Source organism: Larus michahellis, chromosome Z (genome assembly GCF_964199755.1).
Source record: "Larus michahellis chromosome Z, bLarMic1.1, whole genome shotgun sequence".
NCBI lineage: Eukaryota > Metazoa > Chordata > Aves > Charadriiformes > Laridae > Larus > Larus michahellis.
The window spans coordinates 67403636-67426189 of record NC_133930.1 but is presented as its reverse complement, the minus strand read 5'-3'; the positions used below and the strand labels follow the sequence as shown (position 1 = coordinate 67426189).

At 37.9% G+C, this 22554-nt stretch overlaps 1 protein-coding gene across 3 annotated transcripts in view; it reads left to right on the top strand.

Annotated features, from left to right (window-relative positions):
- Positions 1 to 22554, top strand: part of SNX24 (sorting nexin 24) — a 92298-nt gene that overhangs the window by 24656 nt on the left and 45088 nt on the right. For 2 of the 3 annotated variants that reach the window (XM_074569665.1, XM_074569666.1), the window contains exon 2: positions 21771 to 21854. In XM_074569665.1, the coding sequence (XP_074425766.1) occupies positions 21771 to 21854 (84 nt within the window). Of the gene's footprint in view, positions 1 to 21770; positions 21855 to 22554 lie in introns of those variants that run through there. The other variant, XM_074569667.1, reaches the window with a different exon arrangement.

The following is a 22554-nucleotide window of genomic DNA, read 5'->3' as shown; positions in this document are numbered from 1 at the left end:
TCTTCCCTTCCCACTGACTTCAAGAACATTTCAGAGAGTTTGCTTTTCAGACATTTGGCATCACATACATTGAATGTGTGACTGTTTGGTTTTTTGTTTTTTTTTTTTTTTATTTTACATTTTCCCCTTAGGTCTGTACATATTAAATACGCATGGTTTTGTGTATGTGCAAACAAATGCTGACAGCTAACCATAGTATCTGAGATGACACGGTTTCTGTTAGAGGTGTACCAAAGTAACTGTAGAAAAATGTTGAAGATGCATTTGAAAGCCATTTGGTAAGACTAAGTCTTTGGTTTCATTTTTGTGAATCATTGTAAATATTGGCTTCTGGGATGACATTTTCCATCACAAATAATTAGTAAACATTGAAATTCTTCTTAAGTTTCAGTGAGAACAATTCACCTGCTTCTGAGAAAAAAAAAAAAAAAAAAAACAAAAACAAAGGGAAAAAAGTGTCTTGCCGGGGTTAATGAAATAAATTAAGTCTTGTAATTGTTGTGCTGCTGCTTTTTTTTTTTTTTTTCCCCCTTTGGAGTAGAAATTGGGAAACTTGATCCAAACTTAGCCAAATGACCTCTGAAAATCTCGGTTTAGCCCAAGGTTTTTTACAGTCTGAAAGCAAAATTCTTCTAGGTTTTTTGCAGCAATTGTGTTACAAGAGCACCAAGAAAAGAATAAGACACATCTAACTATTCTTTTTGTCTGAAATAAGTTTCAGTGACACAACTGAACTGAAAATAGCAAGGCTGCTATCATGTTTTTTTCTTCATTAATAGGTCAAATATAGGATAGTCCATGTTGTTTCTACTGAGAAATAGCAGAAGATGTACTCTACTTGTTATAGGCATTATTCACTTGCATTCCTCTGTTATTTTTAAAGCATGGTTTTATCTATTTATGTAGGACTTGGATTTAGTCAACCTCTGGTGTCATGCTGGTTGTCTAAGTCACAGGATAGGAGATGCCTTCTCTGAGAGCTGAGTCTTTTACCTCTTTCCCCTTGAAATGGAAAGGATTTTCTGAGTATCTTAGGTGGCTAGTAGTTTTATTTTAAATCTGAAAATTGTTTTCAATTGTAAGTAGTTAACCTGAATGTAAGGCTTAACTTAGAAAGGCTGAACAACACTTACACATTGTGAAGAGCTGCTTTTGAACTGTCAGCTTCTTTTCCACCTCAGAATTTATTTTTTTTTTTAAATAAAGACCTGCTTGCTCCTGTCTACTGTAATACATGAAATGGAAAGCAAGTTCTTCTGAGTTCTCTTCTGTCATCCATGCACCCCTAGAAGTTTCATGGTTTCAGGTTATTCAGGTACTTGCTGGTTTGAATCAGCGCAGTTTACTTTGTGCTAAAACTGCTTTGAGTTTTCCAGTTAGACTGCTAATGCAAAGATAGATTCTGTAGGGAATGATTGTATATTGTAATTATATCCTTACAGGTTACTCTGCGGAAAATAAGTTTACATTGATGTGGTTTTCTACTCAAGATAGCAAAAAGGAGAAAGTAATAAAAATAAGAAAATTAATATTTTAGCTGCAGAACGATTTGTATGGAGAGCCTCTGCCCAAGAACTCTTCAGTATTTAAATCAATACAGTTTGAAAGACTCTAATGCAAGGTGATATAATGACCTCTGAAATACTAATGATCAGTTATCACTTCCATTGGGAAACTGTACCAGTCCCAAGCATAAAAATGGTCATTTAAAATGTCTTTACTAAGCAGCACAGAATTGTACAGAACTAAATCTTGAGTAGATCTAGCTCCCTAAATGGTAATTCCATCTTTTTTTAAAAGGTCAGCTCAATTAGATTTTGGCAAGATTGAGTCTTCAGTGTCTCTTAGTATATTCATCAGGACACATTGGCTGGTAGTTTGCAAGTGTTCATGAGCAAAACAGGTTAGTAATACATCGGTACCAGTACAAATAGATTGTCCTCATCACCGCATAGACAAAACACTCATGAGAACTGTGCAATTCTTTAAGCGCTAGTGGCATGATATAATGAAGTTGTATTCCATTAAGCACCTGTATACAAGGGAGCTAAATGTCATCACCTGAGTGTGGCTGCATTTCTGTGATACAACCTCATCTGTTCCGTCAACTAGTTTTGCTCTGATCAATAAGCAGTTTTCTGTGGCCTTTCACTACTGTCAGATGTCATTGAATGATGTAAATACACGTCAGAAACTAGAAACTTGACAGCTCACCTAGACTAAAGAGAGAAGTGCGGGAGGGGGTGTACTGCTGGGGTAGACAGAAATGACAGCTGATGTCTGCTATGTATAAATGATTTGATATTGCTACAGACAAGATTTTTCATTTTCCATAAGCATGCAGCAAAATGGCCATGGCTTGTACAAGTCAAATCGTCAAAAAGGCTGAAGAGGAAAAATAGAAGGCTTTTTATATTACAGGACAGCACTGAACGCAGTGTTTTGAATGGCACGCTTAAAAGTTACCTCTTACTTTATTCTTGTCTTCTGATACTAAATCTTCAGTCCTACTTGCTGTTAAAGTGAAGGAATATTAAATAAATATTGCAAATGTTCTCTTGGACAGCGTGCAGTGCATAAAATATCTACTCATGCTAGCATACTCTTTCAAAGGATCAGAGAATTCACTTCTTCAATATTTCACCATAGAACCAAAAAATGGAAAAGGTTTTTTCTTGGTTGTTTTTTTTTTTTTTGCAGTTGAAGCTTAAAAAAAACCCTTCAAAATTGACAATAGGGGAATAAAGAAGAAAAGAGTTATATTCCATAGTGGGCAATTGTAGCTGAAATGGGCAATATTTTTTTTTTCATTTGAATTTTTTTTGGTTAAACTTCATGATTACAATGAGGATCAATGGCCACAGGAGTTTGTACAAAGAGGAGAAAGCCTAGTACTACTCAGTATTTCATTTATAGTTGTTGTATCTTGTGGTCTCACAAGGTGGAACAGACTCTTTGCTCTGATTTTACCGTAAGGTGTTTACAACTCAAGTTCCAGACCACAATTTTCTGGGAGGAGAGGAAGTTTCTGTAATAGGTGGTTGGGGCTAGATAAACATTCAAGCTGTTTGAACAGGAGCATGGTATTTGGCTTTGTGTCTTGAGGGTTAGTTTAATCCTTCCTATGCAGCACAGACATCTTATCTTCACCGTATTTACTACCGCATAAGAAGGAAAAAGTGATTTTGAAGAGAAAGTAAATACATTAGTAAAATGAAGTCTGTTTCTAAAAAACTGTGTGGTTTTATTAATCTAAAGTAACACCTGCTAGTGCATTAACAGAGAGATCTGTTCTCTAGCCTACTTGTACTAGCAATCTCACTGGTACCAAGTTGCCCTCCACCTTCCCCTCCTGGCCACTGGCAAAACTGCTGAGAAGATGGGGGTGTTACCTTTGTGTGATGGTGTGTGCATGTGTATACAGGTGTATAATGAAGCTAACTGTCTATCGTATCCAGTTGAGTCTTTGCTACCTTAATAGTAGTATCATGCTTTAATGTTCTTATCCTTTAGACTGAAGTGTGATTTGTATGAAGAAAAGCTCAGGAGCTCTCAGATTCGGTACTGTGGTTCCTCTACGGCATGCTTTGGGCATATGCCATGTGGCCAGTGCTTATGTGCTGGAGATTTGGTCTTCACAGGTCGCTCACTGTACTGCCCATGTGTACCAGGATGTCTCAGCTGAGAGGCCTGCTCTCAGAGTGAGTGTCACAATTCTCATTGACTTCTGGAGTCCTTGGTTTGGCCCCTCAGATTATTCTGCATCTCTAAGGGGTTTTCTACAGGGCTTTTAAACAGTAGTTGTCCTTGACTGGAAAACTTAGACCACGTTTCTTGAGAGGGGTGTGAATCTTGGTTAAGAGTAGCCAACCAAAACCACTCAAAAATTAACTGAGTTCCCTGTATTTTCTGGTATCAGGTCTTACTTCTGCCTTTCCTTTGTTTTGTTAATAATTACCTTTATGTTGTAGTATTTACCTTTGTGTCGTATACAAGAAATGGCTAGGTGGTCATCTACATTTCTATTGAGTACACAGAGAAGTTAAGTAGGTGATCCCAGGTGACTTTGCTAGCGTATTTGGATTAATTCAATGCATACGATGAACTATTGTGATGAAAGGGAGACTGCTGGAAAGCCCTGTGCAGGCTGGTGCTTATTTTAAATCAGAAAATTATTCTGAGTTCATTTCTATTTTGGCTTATGAACTCATTCAGAGCCAGTATTGTTGCCGTGCAAATGAGAAATGTTGTCACTCTTTCTGATACATAAAATGACCAAAATGATTTTACAATAGCAGTAGAGTGTGTAGAATAATTGTCGCAAAAACAGAGTTCTGTCAAGGTGTAGCTATTAAGCAGGACTTTTGTTACTGACTTAATTGTGGCCAGGATATTACCCACTTTTTCTGGTGGAGAGAGGGAGATAATTGACTTGTGGGGTGGAGGAAATCGTTACACAGAAGGAAGATACTCTAGCTGCAGTCTTGTGTGTCTGAACTCAAGTACGTTGAGAATGGTTATTGAAATTCTCTAGAAGCTAGCAAGTGGGCTCTGCTGCAACTTAGAGCTTTCCTGTGCTTTAGGATACTTTTTAGTATTTTTAAAAATCTTTTTAGATTGTTTTAAAACTACCTACTGCATATTTTCTAACAACTAATTTTTGGGTGTCTTTTTTTTTTTTTACAAAATCACCTTTGTTGTACTTTTAATACTTGATTGCTAGTACTGTCAACTGCGATTAGGTATCTCATAGTCAAGTATAACTTCTCAAAATGTTGTAACCTCCAGAATACATTGAAAATCCCCAAATGAAGAGGGTTAAATGCCGTTGTTCACAATCCCACTCTTGATATGGTATTCAAAAAAAGTCTTTCTAGAGCTATTTCTGCAACAGTTCTGAAATACACTTGCAATTCTAAATATACTGCACAGTGATATAAAGATTAAAACTAATTTGTGATAACAGGGAGTGGTATGGTTGCCCCGTACATATACTGATCATAGCAATTTTCCATACGATTCTGATTTTTCACTCTGTGTATTGCATATGTTAAAGTAAACACATAGCCAGGGTTGGGGTTTTTTTAATTTATTTACAGATTTTGCAGAGTTTCTGTCACTTCAACTTCTTGTTCCTTATTAAGACTTCAGAGATACAAACCAGTAGCTCAGTAATTGCTTTCTTGAATCTGCCTTTAATAATTACATTTAGTAAAGCTGTATCGAAAATTAGAAAGGCAGAGACTAATGGAAAACTAGATTTTTCACTGAATTAGAAAGCAAGACAATCCATATATTGACAACATTTCAAGTTGAAACAGATCAGGAAAACTGTTTTGGACTGTCTGTGCAAAGAGGCAAACACAGGCCTGATGTGCAGTGGCATCTGCATTTTATACAGGCAGAGAAACTATAAGCGATTTCATGTAAATAGGTGTCTTGAGAGGGGACAGTACAAATCTGATTTGGAAGCAAGTCACTTGAGGTTTTTTTTTAGTCAGAGAATTTCTTTTTTTCGCATTAACAAAATGTCTAGAAAGTACAACTTTTCACTGATTAAAATGCGTTGAAATAGGAGATGGGGGAACGAAGAAACATGTTTAAAGTTCTTACTTTAGACTGGACCATAATCTGCGGAAGAATGTTTTCTAGATTGGTATGAGAGCACTGTGAGCTAGCTTGTACGAAGGGGGTAGAAGAGGGATGGTATTGGGTCATTATTTAGTCATTACTGGAACTTTTCAAAAAAATTTAAGGCATTTGAATTCCCATTTTAAGAACAAGCAAAAACATGAAAACTATTTTGAGACTTCTATTTCTGATATGTTGAATATTTTAAATGCCTCTTATTACAAGCAGGCAATGTATTTATTTATTTATTTATTTATTTATTAAGGACAGTGTGTTCATTAATAAATGGATGCATTGTGGTACCTTAAAATTAGAAAAACAAACAACTTTAAAATGTCTACAGATTTTGCAGTGTGAAAAGATCATCTCACAGTTCCATATTGTTGGTTAGATATAAAAGCATGTGCTTACAAGATTTGTATTTTAAATGAGGTTTATTTACTGTTCTGCCTCTACATGCTTTCTGTTTTCATGTAGTAACTGAGATGTTTTGTTGATAAAGATCATTCGAGTATCTTTGTGTATTCTGTAGTGTCTTGAGATTGTGCCTTGCTTCAGTTTTATCCTCAAAATAGACACTGTGCCTATCAAAGGTTATTCTAATATGCTCAGCATTTTTGGACACCTTCATTTTTACCCAACAGTAGAGTTACACTTACATGCTACACATTTAATAATAGTTTGCTTTGACAGCATAATACTTTTATCCTGCTGCGCTTTAGAACATACTCACAGAATTGGGCACATCTTGCCTGAGTCTTTGTGAGATTTGGACTGAGGTGCATCAATAGAGTATAACTCCTGTGAGATGACACTGTGGACCAATTTAAATAAATACGGAAAAAGAGTTTTGCTTATGTAAATTTATACTGTTTATTTATTGGATATTAAATTCATTTTACTTTAAATTTCTGCTGTATTTTCAATTTTCAGAATGTTTCATTGAACATAGGTTTGAAGGCTGCTGAACACCGATAAGCATTGATCTTCTCTTACTAGAAGCTTCACCTTAAATCCTAATCACATAAGATAGAATTTAAATAGTAACTTTCGTTGTGTTAAGATACATGTATTAATTGGTACGTAATCTTGAGTGCATGATTAATGCGCGTTCGTAATCTGATAAGCTTCTTCATTAATCCATCAACTTTTATGACATATGGAGAGTGACAGTTGTTGCTAGTTAGCTTTTGAACCTTTGTTGGAGCAGTGTGCTATACTGTTCAGTGATAACAACAAAGAAGACACTGTTACATCACCAGCAATCTGAGAAATTTCATTCTTGTTTGTAGAACCCATAAAAGCTAATATTATCCTCTTTTGGAATGGAAATAATGAATGTATAAGAAAGCACTGCCAGAGTCACAGAGGAAATGGAGAGAATCACAAAGGGGAGGCATGGTTGGGATTCCCTCTTGGCTCTCAGTAATTGCCACTTGAGCAAACCAGCATTATTTGTAATTTAGGAAGGATGTTGTCAGTTATGACTAAATTACTGTTTGAACAGTGACTTTTAGACCTGACTTTTTTTTTTTCCCTGTACCTGTTGGGAAAAATGAAAGACACTTAAGAAGAGAGATAGTGTGGAGCTAGTTGTCTCCCATCCCACCCACCTTCTTCAAAATACTGGAACAGGATCTTCACAGAAACAACAGGTTCAGCATATCATTTGATAAATCAGAATAAATTTAACTTTTCAGGATAGTTATTCTGCAAAGCCGAAGGACAAATTACTGCTTGATAACACAAAACTGTACAAATTTGTGACAGAGGAAAAGTCTGAATGTATAACTGGATCTTCAAACTGTCTTCCAAAAAACAAGCACAGAAAAGGAAGCAATTGTTTTTGTCTTTTTAATTTTCCTCCTGACTTGGAAGGAGCTTTCACAGGATCATAGAGTCATTTGGGTTGGCAGGGGCCCATGGAGGTCCAGGTACCCCCTGACCCCACCCCTGCTCAAAACAGGCCCAACATAGATCAGATTGCGCAGGGTCTTGTCCTATCATGTTTTGGCTTTCTCCACTACCTCTCTGGGCCCCTGCTCCAGTGTTTATCTAATGTAGACTTTCTGATGGAACTATTAAATAGGCCAGATATGGCAGTAGATCTGGTGCTAGTCTTACTTTTCTAGAAAAATTAAGTGAGCTTTGCATGCCATAATTTTCCATTGGTTCTTTTAAAAAAATGGATAGAAAGAGATTTGATACAAAATGTTGTTTTCAGTGCAAAGAAAGATCTGGGAGTAGGATTATACGTTTTACAGTATTTATTTCTATTTCTGATAGGTAGAATTTTACAAGCTATTTATTTATTTTGCAGATTGCTAATGGTGACACATCTTGGGGGGAGACTTTTTTGAAGCCCAGCATATTGGGTAATATGTACGTAAAGCAGTAACTGTCCAAAAGCATTCAAATCCTTGTTTTCTAGTTTTTTTCATGAAACTATTTTACAACTTGTCACTGTAAACTGCACTAACACTTCATATCTTTCTTGAAGACCATTACATATCCTGTCAGTCTTCACTGTCAGAAATGTTATGTTCAGTTTTAGTAGAGTGTTACAATTTCATGTAGAATTAATAGTCAAGATTTTACAAAGCTTACATGTGATAAGGGAATAAGAAAATGTCACCCTTTTAACGCTAGCAGGTTTTTTTACCTGCACATTTTAATGAATTGGTTTACTCTATTTTCTGTGGTCTCAAAAAATAATTAGAGGAGTTTGTTCTACTTAAAAGTCCTCCACTGATTTCATTCAGAAATTTGTTAGTAGTTGCAGTGATTTAAGAAGTTTTAAGAAAAATAGCTTTTTTCCTTTTATGTATTTCAAGACTACCTGAAGTATGAATGCTATTTGATGATTTTTCAGTTACGTAGTGTTACGTGTGCCAAAAACACTGGCTAGAGCAAAATTCTGCAGTGGTTCGTGGTTTTGCAGGTTAATGTCTTTTTTGAGACTTTTGTTCTCTCTTGAGGTAGAGGAGCAAAGAGATATTTTTCATAGAGAGTCTCTTCCCTCAGGTAGAAAAATCAATACCGCATTTTGTGGAGTAGATCTTCTATTTCCTCCTCCACCTCTTTAATATACCCTGGAAGGAGGCATTGAAAAATGTTGGATCTACGTGTAGAACAACAGTGGTCCTTGCAGCAATACCAATTCTCCTGTTAAATCAGCTAGATGCCAGCACCTAGCTGGCAGTGCGTGGTGGACTTGACTTTAGGAGATATTTGGGCTTGTATGTGCACTTGCCAGGTTTCGTGGTGGTTTTTTGGGTTTTTTTTGTTGTTTTCTTTCCCACCCACATTTTACGTGCAGTCCGTATTCAAAAGCCTTCCTGACAAAACCAGGAAGAAGCGAGTAAGTGCCAGGGTTGGTTTCTCGTGTCCTGAAATGAGGACCTGTACAACAATATGTGAGGTGGGGTGTGTTTGCTTTCTGCGGGGGTGTAAGCACGTTGTACGCCTCTGCTCGGCATCCGCCTCATCTCTGAGGACTTGCGCTTTTAACCTCGGGCCTTAATTGTGCCCAAGTGGGATGCTTTAAGTAGGTTTTCCAAGGAAAAACATGAAATAAGTTGTTCAACATTGCAGGAGCACTTGGATTTTAGATCTAAAGTTTCTGAAGTGACTGTGATGTTGTTATTTGCTTTAATCTCGAGGCCACACTTCCTGTACATATGGTTTTCCTGCCTTTTAAAGTATTTTTTTAGTTCTTACATGGAAAGAGCCCCTAAGGACATTGTCCTTTGCTCATTTGTTTGCATCACACTGTCAGTCCTGCCTGCTGAGCTGAGTGGACCTTCAGTGGGGAAAAGTAGTGTGTGAGTGACCGCTGCAAGTATACACAGGGATGCTCGCTTACATTGTGTAAAAAGCTTAAATGACACTACAAGTATTTTAATTCACAGCCTTTTTTTCTTAATGGCTTCCCCTTTTTCTACTTTGTACCCCTGATCAGGCAACTAAGAATGAAGGGAAGGGAAAATATCATTTGGATAGGTACCGCCTCAGACATATGACCAGTGGATGTGGAGCTTTTAGTCCCTAGTATAGACTTCTAGACTAAGAGGCGCTTGAGATTTTTATCATCCAGCTGCCCCACCAGCAGTGGTGGGAGGGCGAGGAATACCATGTGTTACCAGTGGGTTTTCGCAGGAAGCAGATGCAGCAATACACATTTCTGATTCATACACAACAAAATCGTGCGTTCCCTTCAATGTTGCAGGAGCCGGAGTACCTCAGGTTAAAGCCCCTTCTCCTGCTCTTCCCTGGCCTGCTTATTTTGATGGTAACGCAGTATGGTCTTTTTGGGTGTTGTTCCCCTACGCCATAGTGCAGATTTCTGTCTAGCATCTCTTTCTTACAAAAACTTAAAAACATTCTCTAGTCTTTTTTCTGCTCCCCAACATCATCTCCTGAGCTGTAGAAGAGTATTCTGTAGGCCTGAAATTTGCTCTAACTTTGTGGAGATGCCATAAACTTTCAGTCAGCATGGACACACTGTAGAAACAACAAAGCACCAGCAGTGCTGATACCATTGGAAAACCTACATTATTCACATACTCCCCGCAAAGTTCTGTTAGGAGTTGGGCTTTTTTCCAGAAGTTTATGGGTTGGACAGATTTGCCTCCCAGCTGTCTTCCTGGTCTTTGTCCGCGTCTTGGGGGAACTTGTGTGAAATGGTTTGGGTTTTATTTTGGGTTAGGTTTGGGGTTTTTGACTGGGTTTTTTTGGCATGGGTAAATAAAATATATTTTTCTTTAAGTATGTGTTTGGACTGTCTCAGCTGTAACTTTCTAAAAATATTTTCTGTCTGAATCACATACCTGATATGGAAAATCTAAGCCCAAAAATTAAAGGTTGGCAAAACTATAAGTAACTGAGAACAGTCTTGTAATGGAAAATATTAGATTATTATAATTACTCCTAGCACTGCCATTAACTCTGATAATGTATTTTATTAAATTAACTCCATCACAGGTCCTCTTGAAATGTTATTGAGATGTTAATTAAAAATAGCAGTAGTCTGCGAGCTGCAGTGTGAAACAGGAAGGTGAGGAATTGGCTGATGCAAGGTGAATGTCCCTTCATTATCCTCTCAGATTTCTTACCTGTGAAACACATGTGTAAGTGACAGAAAAGGTACGTAGGGACAGAGGCTGCACAGAAAGATGAGCAGTTGCTTGCTGAGGCAGTTGGAGTTAAGATGGCACCTCATACACATATAGGATCAGGTAAGTTGCATTTCCTCTGCCCTGTAAATAGAGAGTGGAACTTTCTGTAAATACATAGAAGAATCAACTTTTGGTGCAACTAAGACTTTAAAGTAAACTAAGGAAAGGTTACATTCCTTCTGCGGGCAGGCACTGGAGACAATAATAGACCCTTTGTAACACAAAAATATTTGAAGACGTTATTTATGGCAGTGTTTTGTGTGAATAGAAAAGGCAAAAGTTTTTCTGTTCAGTACAAAAGGTGAGAACCAGGAAAATGCCAAGATTCGATGAAGTTTGCGTAGGGGAATGAAGTTTTCACTAAGTTCACAGAAAGGCAAAAAGAAAATTTGAAGCCTCAGAATGAGGGAAGGAGTGATATCTGTAGTGACTTCTTGTTGCTATCTGTCATTTTTTTTCTTGATAGTACTTTTGAGTTTGTCCAAATGAATGTAGGGGTTTAAGTCTGTGTGTATAGGGGACTTGGTTAGTATCTGCAGGTGGTGAACATACAGAGTTTTCTAGTACAGTAAATGAATATTTCTTTTACAGCCAAGAACAAGGACATGAAATGTGACATTTCAGCTAAAAATGAGTTTATGGATATTGTTTCCTCACAGTGCTGTGTTCAGGAATCTACTAGCTTTTATTACTGAAGGGTTCAAGCCAAGTTAGTCCTTCGGTAGCCTGTGCTTGGCTGTGTCTTTAATTTTTTTCTTCTTTGATGAAAAGACAGTCACAGATTTTTAGACCTATGAATGATATTTTTTGACTCTGATGCTTCTAGTTAACACAAGGCACAAATCTCCTCAAATGTTATCTTCAGTTCAAGTGACAGTGAGCAATTAAACATTTAGCATGATTTTCAATCATCTGTTTCCTGACGCTTTGTTTGCAATATGCATGCTTTTATTTCCACGTTTCCAGCATCAGACTCAATTTATAACTTACTTAAAATCTTCCTGAAATGTGTTGGATACGTAATACTTTATCTGGCTGAATACATGTGCAGGCATGTAATTACTCGATGTTTGCCTCGCTATCTTCCAAGTGATTGAGAGGCCAGTTGCAAATTAACATAATTCTCACTGAATCAATTTTCATTGTCTTTGAAATGATAAATATTTAATTGCCCAACCAGTGTTCTCTGATAGGTTATTCAATCTTGCATTGCAAAATTGCTAATAGGATACTTTAATTATATATATTATCCCGGGTGTTGGTGTGTATTAGTATTACTGCTGCTTTTGAACCTATGCAATATGTTGACATAATTGCACTAGGTGTAGTCTCCATAAACGTTCAGATATTGCCTTTTCTCTGACATGGGTGTTTGAGTTAAATTCTGTACTGTCTTAGCTCTTTTGCTGTTCTACCTGAAGTGTCTGAGATTCACCTACTTGCTGTGTTTTATACTGTTACTCTAAGGGAAGCAAATTAGGAAATACTTTTCTCTCTTCCCTTGTGTTCAAGTCAAATCTGAACCCTGTATCCCTCTGAACTTCACACTCACCCTGTTACCTTTTGTGGGATGCCTGTACTCGCTGGCTGCAGCTCCCACAGATGTAACCAGGAGAGAGCCAGGCTGGCCCCCCTCGGTACTCCGCTTTGTCCAGACTTTGCCACGAGTTTTGCAGCTTGTGTTACCCACGCTGCTGCCAGCAGTACCTGAACTAGTTTAAATCTGGCTCAGGAATATCTGCGTTCACTGTGACCACCAGGCCAACTACAACATAAATGCTCTGTTAGTCACAGCATGTAAATTCAGAAGCTTAAAAACTTAAAGTCTTAATTTGGGCACAATATTCTATTATTTCTGGGCAGCGTTAGCGATAGCTGCTCTTCTGTTTTCTTCAGTAGTTGTGCCGAGTTTGTCGCTTCCATTCTCTCCATCTTCCCTCCACATGAAGAACCATCTGGTTGTCTGCAGCTGGATGTATTGATAACCACATCCTGGTAGCCTGTTTTAGGTCTTCTCTCAGTCACAGCAGGCTTAGTCCAATAAGAAGTGAAAACTGCCTTATAGCCATTTGAACTTATTTCTTCATGCCACTTTGAATTACTATTCAAAATAGATTAACCTGGCAAGAGAAACCTTTGGTGAGCAGGATGGCATTCTTTGATAAATTGATACAATGACTCTTCTTTTTAGATGTTTGCTGATGTTTGACATAATGCTGTCAGTTTCATGTAAGAATAACACAGATTGTAGGCAATAGCAGAGGTAATTAGGTTTCCATTTTGGAAGGCAGACCAGTGCTAATTTAGTGAAAGTTTGGATGAGTTAACTCCTTGAAAGGAAGTGCCTGAAAATGTTGCATACATCCTAACTGCTTATCTTCAGTATTAACAGAATAGCATTTGAATCCTCCATTTTGGGGCTGAAGACAGGCTAATCCCAATATTTAAATGTAATACATGAAGGATCTTTGCTAAACTGCACAGACATTCAGAAAGGCAACCTCCTTGACTACTTTGACAACCGCTCTTGAAAAATGATTTGGATGAACTACTTATGTTGGCAGGTAAAGAGAAGCAGAGACTTCTCAGATGGATTATCGCAGAGACCCTAATAAGAAAAGATGTAAGGTAGATATACAGTATTTCTTTCGCCTGGTATTTACTCACCATGAAGAATGTGGAGCTGATTTTTAATAGCTTGTATATACTGTAACTTGACTAAATACTGTTATGTTTCATGTTCATATGTGTTTAGTTAGTCACTAGCAGAGGAAAAGACTAAATTCACATGCAATGGAATATGAGACAGTACAAAGCCAGCTCTTTTGAACTGTAATGCTCATGACCCTGCTGCGTGTATGCTTTTTTTAATGTGTTCTTTGATGCCATTTGACATTTTTGTTTGTAAACAAAACATCTGTGCTTAGGAGGGCTTAGGTGGCCCAGGTGTTCTGCAGACAGCAAATACAAGTGCAAACAAACACAGACTTAAAGTTTCCAGAAAAAACATAGTCTTGTGTCTAGCTTCTTGCAAAAAGGGGTTTCTTGCAGCTAGTTGGCTGCAATATGGGGGCACTTTAATTGTGGTTAGGAGTTGCGTCCCACCTTCAGACGGAAGAGGACTCTTTATAGACTCTCCAGATAAAACAGCAAATGATTTTGTAACAAAATAGAAGAGTCCTTATATTTCATCAAGCTTGGAATTCCTCCGTTTCATGTAAATATACTTTTGCCATCAGTTATTTTTTGTAATATTCAATTTTATCTCAATGTACTATTTCTATCGGAAAGTTCTTCTTTTCCATAAAAAGGTTTATGGTTGTTCTATTAGTAGAACACTTCCGATAAGAGACATTGAGATGATCCAGATGGACAAATAGAGCAGAGCAGGCTAATTTTTTTGTCTGTGTAGCTGTAGGCATTAGCATGTGTTAGAAACTTTTCCCTTTTTCAGTAAAAGACCAACACATTTTTCCTTAAGTTTAATTCTAAGGAAGTTAGCCAAATAGGTGACTGCAGTGACAATGAGTTTTTAAAAGGGTGTCATCTGTGTAACTGTTGAGCTCTGCAGGGCTAGTAAAGAAAAATACCAAAAGCAAGTCAGGTCTTGTAGCTTCTTGGTTTGGTTACAAATTAGATTTCCATAGTCAGTGTTTTGCTGGCAAGGGAGAGGCTTTTTAGCTTGGAAAGCCAAGTAAGTTATTTTTCAGGAAATGACAGAGAAGTTCCTATGGGATTTTATGAACCATGTGTTTGGAAAAGATTGGTTTAAAGAGAGTTGAAAAAATCAGAAAACTACTTACTCTTATATGTCAGCTACTCTTTCATTCAACAGTGACAGCTCTGTAGAAGCCTCCCTCGAGCTTCCCATGTTGTAGGAATTACAAAATTGTCTGACTGGGTTGCAGTATAAATTGTTTTACTACCTTTTCCTCTATACCCTAAGAAATATGACACACTTCTCAAAGGCCATCTTCAGAAGAATACCCCCGAGTCCTATGCACGTCTTTTGTACATAATTCCTACCAACACTGCCATTTTATGAGTGGAGGAGGACCATGCTGCAAAAGAGCATAGGAAAGGGAATATCCTTAATTATTTTGTAGTATTGGTGGGAAAGACAAACTGCATGCTGAAAGGCTCTCAAAGAGACTGTAGTCTGGTTTGGGTAGGTACTGGTACCCGTTACACTGGTAAGTGTTAGTGAAGAGGCAGCTTTTTCAGTAAATAAAGGGCTGAAGGTAACATAAAATTACTAAGGAGACATTTGAAGTAGGAGCCACATTTATAAGAATCTGTGCTTCTGATTGTTCTTAGGTACACAGCTTTTTTTTTAGTAATGAAGGTCCAAGTTAGATTGCAATAACATGGCATTTTAACAGAAGGAGTCAGTGAAAAAATATACTTGTCCTCTCAATGTGTTTACGTCACAGTAGAAAATCTGTTTATTGTATTATAAAAACAGTAAGGCTACTTCTCCAGGCCAGGAGAGGTCAGGTAACTGCTTCACAGAGGTTGGAGCTGTTGGGAATATTATCTGGAAATCCTGCAGTGGATGTTTCACTTCTCTGACATGGTCTTTCTCCTTCACAGACTCTGGACAAAGCGATGTCATAATTGCATAATGCCAAGCCTTGATTTCCATAGTTAATAAAACTGTACTTTTTTCTTGTGCTGTAACTTAATATTGTACATTGTAGTTGGGATTAAGTGAAAGACTCTGATTTCATATAACAGACATGAGAGTGCTTGGGATGGGAGAAACGGGCTGTTTGTGGGTCCAGCCCAGATTTTGAACTGACTTTAGGTAAGATAAGTGCATCTTGTAATGGATAATGTAATGGACCTCAATCTCTTTGAGGCCCTTCAGAAAAAGTGAACACTTGTGTTGAGTAGAGCTGTGTAGGTCAAAGCACAGGCACAACAAGCAGTTGCCCAGGTCTGCAGAGAGGCAGTGCTAGCTCTGGGCCCACTGCCTGCCTGGGAGGACCAGTGCTGCAAACGTCTGCGCTACCTGAGCTGCCTGTCTGCAGCTCCTGCTTTTGGCCTGCTCTCATGGCCATCAGCAAGACGAGTTTAGCACATGTGAGACCTGCGCCTAGGAAGGATGGATGACTTTCAGCATTGTCCCTGTTCATCCTCCCCCCCCCCCCCCCCCCCCCCCCCCCCCAACACTGATTACTCTCAGTTTCTAATACCTAATCTTTTGCTTCTTTTCCTTTACTACCTCTTACAGCCACTTTCATCCCTTCTTAGAGCCTCAGCAAAACCAAAAGGATCAAACCGAGCTCTTCAGGGCTGTTCTGCCTCTAAACCTCTTAGCTGTGCCCCAACTTGTTTCCCAGTTCTGCAGCAGCAAGGGGGCCCTTTCCTCATGGGAAGACCGTGCAGGAGCTTGTGTAGGGGATGCTTGTGTAGAGTGGGGAGAGCAGTTGCTACTGGAGGAAGCAAAGATATGACTATAAGCAATCTACCTAAGGCACAGAAGGTCTTATCTCAGCAAGTGGACATAGTGGGAATGACCCAAAGTAAGTGGTGGGTGCAAGATGGAGAGAAGTAGAGCTGAGGCGAATATGGCTGGAGAGGAGAGAAAAAGGGAGATTTCCCTTACCCCATGCTGCTGTGACCCATGTCAAGCCTGTTTCTGCACCCTTAAGCTGCCCTGTACCCACTGTAGAACTGAGTTTTGCTGCCCCCCCCTTCCAAAGGATGAAGTCAGAATAACTTAATTTGTTTTCATTTGGGAGATAGCGAGATTCAGTTTTATCAAGGCTGCTATGAAGTTTGAGTTGGCTCTGAGTACCGTCGTCTCCGCCTTTGCTGTGGAGGGCATTCAGAAGTATGGAGCGTTGCCATGAGGCGCTTACACCCCTGAGATACTGAACTGCTGCTGAAGCTACATGCAGCTCTGGTTAGCACCACCACCCAGCTGCTCTTACTGATTCTGTGGACTATCGTTTTCCCTGCATCGGTTGGATAGGAATAGGTTTAAAGTCATCTTTGGTCTCTACCATATGCCGTGGTCTTGTTCTAGTCACAGCACAGCTGAGACAGAAAATGTGCCATTGTCTGAACAACAATGAAACACTAAACACGTGGAAATCCTATTAGTGTTTCATGGACCGTAGCTGTCATTTTCATTTGCTCTGGAATTCCTTCCGTACAGCCACGACAAAGGTTTAAGGTTGAGTTTCTTGACACTTTGAATGCATTAGTCGTTTGTCAGACAAAAGTCTGTCAAGCATACTGAAGCATCTAAAGGGATATATTTATTTCTGTAAGTAACATATTTAATAGAATTAGTGTTGGTAAGCTTGGTCTTGAGAGGGAAAAGCACAGTACTAGAATTTTGTGTTGTTTTTTTTTTTCCTGGTCAATGTTAGACAAATGTATCTGTTTTTTGTAAACTTCTCTTTTTCTGTTTCTGGTTTTTGTATCTTCTCACTCTAAACAAGGCTGCCCAAAATCTCTTTCTTAACTGTAATTTTTCAGAAGTTTATATATTTTGCAATTCATTTTTCCATTTATAAATATACACAATATGATGGTATTAATTTACCATAATTATAAGCCATGTAGTTAGTGTAATTTTCATGAGGGAATATAAAAGTACCATCTGTGTATTTCTTGTGTAATAGAAAACCAAGCTGAGAAGTTACTGTTCTCATTAGTGTTCCTCCATACTCCTGGTCATGTTTGTCATTCTTGTCTGTGTTTTTTGTTAAACTGTTAATTCTGGGGTTTTTGAGACAAAGTTACTTGAGCTGGATGTTTTTGCATCAAATAAAACCTATCCTTTTGTATCCAGTGTCAGCATTTGACATCTGTAGGAACTGAAGGAGGGCAGTATCAGTGTTATTTAGCACACAGTTCTTGATGTGCACTTAAAACACTAGTGGGTTTACAGGAAGGCAGGGGTGGTTCTTGTATGTCTTATTGGTTCCTATTTACTTCCATTTGTGCTTTCTGTCTTGGAAGTTCACAGTGATAGAGTACCAGTTGTTTGCCCGTATATAATCCAATTTAGTTATGTAGTAGTACTGTCCAGTTTCTGCAGCAGGAAGAGAAAAGTAGGTATTCTTCTTGAAAATAGTGAAAAAGGATCATTTAGTTAGAGGTTTTCTAGTGGTGAGAAACTGATAAATTCGGGAAAATGGCAAAATTAAGCATACTTGTGAACAATAAGAAATTAAGAAAGTAGTTTCCAAGATCTGAATATAATCCATATGTTTGGAATAAAGTGGAGGCGAAGAAGAGAGGGAAGAAAGGTGTTTTTTGAGAAGTATCATACATAAACCTGTTTTGTAGGCAGACGTGAAAGTTTTTACTATCTCCTTAATGAAAACCTTAGGAATTCTTCTTGAAGAGTTTCCTTCATGGTTCTGATGGTTATGAATAGCACCTGCGGGTCTGCGATTCTGCTAGGCAAAAGATCAACATTATTTGTACTGGCATCCAAACCAAAGGTGCGTGTCCCATACACCATTTATGTGGGTTAAATTCTGGTGGAAGAATGCTTTTAATGGATAATGATCTTCTGGCTTTGTACAAGCATCATTAACTGTTGTGGTAGTAACCAAGAAAGATGAGTTGTTTCTAGTTTCACGGTACTTGTAAAGAGTTTTCTAATTGGTGTCTTCATATCTATGGTCCCTTGTGTCCTACTCAGGATGAACTGCAAATCTTTCAGTGTAGTGTAATTTCTGGTATTTCAATGACTATGGGAAAAGCATTTCACTTGTCTTATTCAGTGATTAATTGTTGCATTTTTCATTTAACTAGTTGTCACTTATAAAAAGTCATATGTCTTTTCAGAGTTATCTGTTCATAGAACATGAACATTTTTACAAGAAAAGTAATTTCCTTGCAGTGTTGCATTTTTCCCCCATAGTTCTTCCGTCTTTATTTTGGCACTTTCATCTATGTTCACCAGTTTCCTTACATTGTTTTTCTGTCAGGGCCTGCAATTGCTCAGTTAAATTTGTGTGTGATTTGTCTATAGCTATTTTGAATCCACGAAAAGATCCTATCTCTTTCGTAAGCTAATGTATCTTTCTGTCTTTCACACAAAGCCATGTTGTTATATGAAGTAGTGGCACAGAAACTCACTTCTGTGCTTTTCGTTTGCTCTTGAGAATTGTGATCTGGTAAACAGTGAGGAGGCAAACCTGGAATTTATGCTGTCTAAATAAAATCATGTAATAACGTCAAGTTCATAAGCACAATACGTGTTATTTCACTTACTTGCATTTCTGCTATATAAGTTACTTTGTAAATCAGTTTAATACTTAGATTTGCATTAAACAAAAACATATACAGATTTTCTACTTACTTATCACAAATTGCTTTAAATTTATGAAATATAGGTGCCACAGTGAGTAGATTAGAAATGCCACTTGCGGGGTTTGTTTTCAAACAGTAATTTTCGTCTTCCTGCAGGGCAGATCTGTTGTCCAGCTTTGCAAATTTTAGATGTCTGCTAGAGCTGGATCCAAGGGCTTTGGATGGTAGGAGGCAAAGTTAAAACCTCTGTACTGCTGCAAACAGTTGAAGGTGTAAAGGTAGCAGATTTGTGGTTTTGGAAAGGACAAGTGCACAGGAAGCTGTGGTTATCTCTTCTCACATCTTATGCAAAAGTAACTGGCAAGTATATTCTTTAGTGTCATTAGCAAAAATTATGCAAACTAATTAAAACTTTGCTAAGATTAAAAAGGAGGCTGAATAAATGCTGCGTACTTTCCGGTGTTCGGAAGACTTCTGTAGTTCCTTAACCAGTGATGAAACACAGAACAAGATAGATACGTGCTTTGAGAAGAAAGTCCACAGAGGGTTTTGTGTTTCCTTTCTTCCCCATATTCCAACTCTTCTCCTTTATGAAATGACAGGTTTATAGACTTTCGGAGGGAAAGACGTTTCTCTGAAGTTGCGCATATATGACTAAAATCAAAATGGGACCGCACAAGCCAAGCCATGATTCACAAGAAAGTTACCTGTCAAAGGAGTGCTTACAGCTGAGGCAGGAGCCCCGTAGACTTCTCCAAATTGCTTGGCAAACCCTGTAGCCAGCAAAACGCTAAACTAACAGTGGTGTGGAGGCTCTTAGCTGACTGAGGTGTAAGTGGGTGTTAGGAGTCGCTCATAATTGCTGGAGATTTAAGTTAATTCAGAACTGTTGCAGAACCTTAACTAGTGACTTGTTGTCACTTCTAACTTAACTAGTTTTATATTCGGTTAACCATTCTTCCCACCAAGGTATCCTTGAAACTATTTCAGTACAATGGCTTTCCTGTACAATCCAAAACGTTTTGTTCCTTGCAGAACTATTTATTTCATACAGTGTGTAGAATAATGATGTAAATAATGTTTTCCCCTCATATAATTAGGATGTTAAGTCTCAACTAAAGAAAAAAGCCTACATTGATTTTTCTTTGCATGTGATTCTCTTTACAACTCTGAACTTACAACATATTCCTAAGGGTGCCTTGGAGTTTTTTCACGTGTAGAGGAAATTGTTTAATAGCCAATAGCTGTTCTCCCAAAATAGTCTAAATAGATAGGGGGGGAAAAAAATCAATACACCCAAATAAGGTCATCTGCTCACAGCGATTAGGACACAGAAATAGTCCTTTTCAAAGAGGTACAATGTGGCACAAGTTATTTTGATGGATTACAACAATCTGAACTAATTTTGGTAATGTAAACATTGGTGTGAAATGACTGCAGTCCCATCCATACTGCATTCAAACAAAGGTAGACGCATTTCAGTCTGGATTAAATAAAGTGCTGTCTGTTTCTAATGTGGTTTGGCTAGTGGGTGAAAACCATAGCATTTTGACCTGTTTGAAAGGCAGGTTCTAGTAGACAATAGAAAGTGTTTATCCAGTATGGTTCCTGTGTGTTTGCTCTGATCAATGCTAGCTGGGTATAGTGTGACAGAAAAACCCCTTTTTTCTGCATTCAGGCATAAATACAGTTTGCAAATATATTTCACATAACTTCTTATTTGGCCTAAGTCTTGGGTCTTGATGTAATCATCTATCCTGAACATCATCTCTCATTGTCCTGGAAATAATTATTTCCAGCATTTTCTGAGCAAAACAGAAAACAAAGAACTCCTACATAGACCAGGCACCTTTTCCGTATGCTTTTCTGCTGATCTTGTCTTCATTTAATAGACCGTGTTTTCTTGAGTACTTGAAAGTATTTCTCATCACTTGCCCTCAGAACTGACCCAGTGACCTGCGAATCAAGAAAATGTCATGTTAGTGACTACTAATTAGTGGATCCAGAGAGCTGCTTCTCCTGGCCTTTCAACCTTCCAGAGGCAGCAACAAAAGCTGTCACATGTATCATACAAAGAAAACAAGCATTTGCAATGTTTCGGGTTTGGTTTGGTTTTTTTTTTCCTTAGGGTGTAGATAGTAGCACAAGCTCAATTGAGGCTACAGTTGAATTTGTAGGTTAGGAGGAAATTAACCTATGATACAGTGTTTGCATTTATTTCTCCTTTTCCATGCATAACATACTGCATTGTGTTATCCAGCTCTTCCTGAACATGTGTGAGTGTGTTAGTGTGCCGTATTGTAAGAGGGGAAAAAGAATGAATCTTCACTTCTTTTCTTTTTTTCTTTTGTTCTTATCATCCTTTGTTTTAATCTTTTGTTTTAACTACTTCAGAATATATTAAGTATTTTTGAATGGGAATATTTTAGTGCTTAGTTTTTAATGTACAGTATACAGTCCAGGCTTAACTTGTCTTTTTGTATGTTTGTTGAACAAACTTGTTAACAGAAGATTCGACCATACTTCCCATTGTTGTACTTCTGCACATGGTCATGGGTCGTCATGGGTTTTTTGGGGCCGCCTACTGAAATGACTCTGGTAAAATGTGCAGTCACAGCCATGTCACAGAACTGTTTGTACTAGTACATTAATCTCCTTTTTATTATTTATAATTTTCAGGTCTTTAAAATAGAGGTGCTAATGAGTGGAAGGAAACACTTTGTGGAGAAGAGGTATAGTGAATTCCATGCACTTCATAAAAAGGTAGTGATCTCTTTCTTTATAAGATGTAACTTTGTTTTGCCTTAGTTGTGATATTTTCCTCTCTCTTGAAATTGTTGCAATACATGGTTTATCTTAAATTCATTTTATGAGCCATGTCTCTGGAAATGAGTTCCCAACTAATTCAGTTTCTTCTCTGTTTTGTGGAAAGGAATGATGACTTCTCAGATGTTACTAACTCTCCTTTTTGGTTATTGTTTACACGCTGTGTTGCTAAAATGCTGTCTGTAGTATGTTTTTCTTGTAAAATCACAAAATAAGACACATTCCTACACCAAATAAATACGTTTTTCATTTTTACCCAATTAGGAAAATAATTTGTTAGTTCTGTAAATTGTGTTGCTTACCTGCTCTATGTAAAGCTCCATAAACAACTTATATACATCAGGAAACTAGAAATGGAAAAAAGGGAGTAGATCATCTCATGCAGCTGCTCTTCATGCAATGAACATGATAAAAAATTTCTGTTAAACTTGTCTACTGAATCATGGTGCTAATATATAGAAGGGAACTCAGTACTTTCAAGAGTTCTTTAAACTGTTTTGATCACTGTTGAAGGAAAACTATGATTTCTGCACTCCAGACTTAACTGAATGCTGCCATACAGTTGTGCAGCTGAAAGGCAAGTTTTACATTTTTTTCTGCCTTATGGAGGCCAAGTATTCTGAAGGAGATTCTAGAA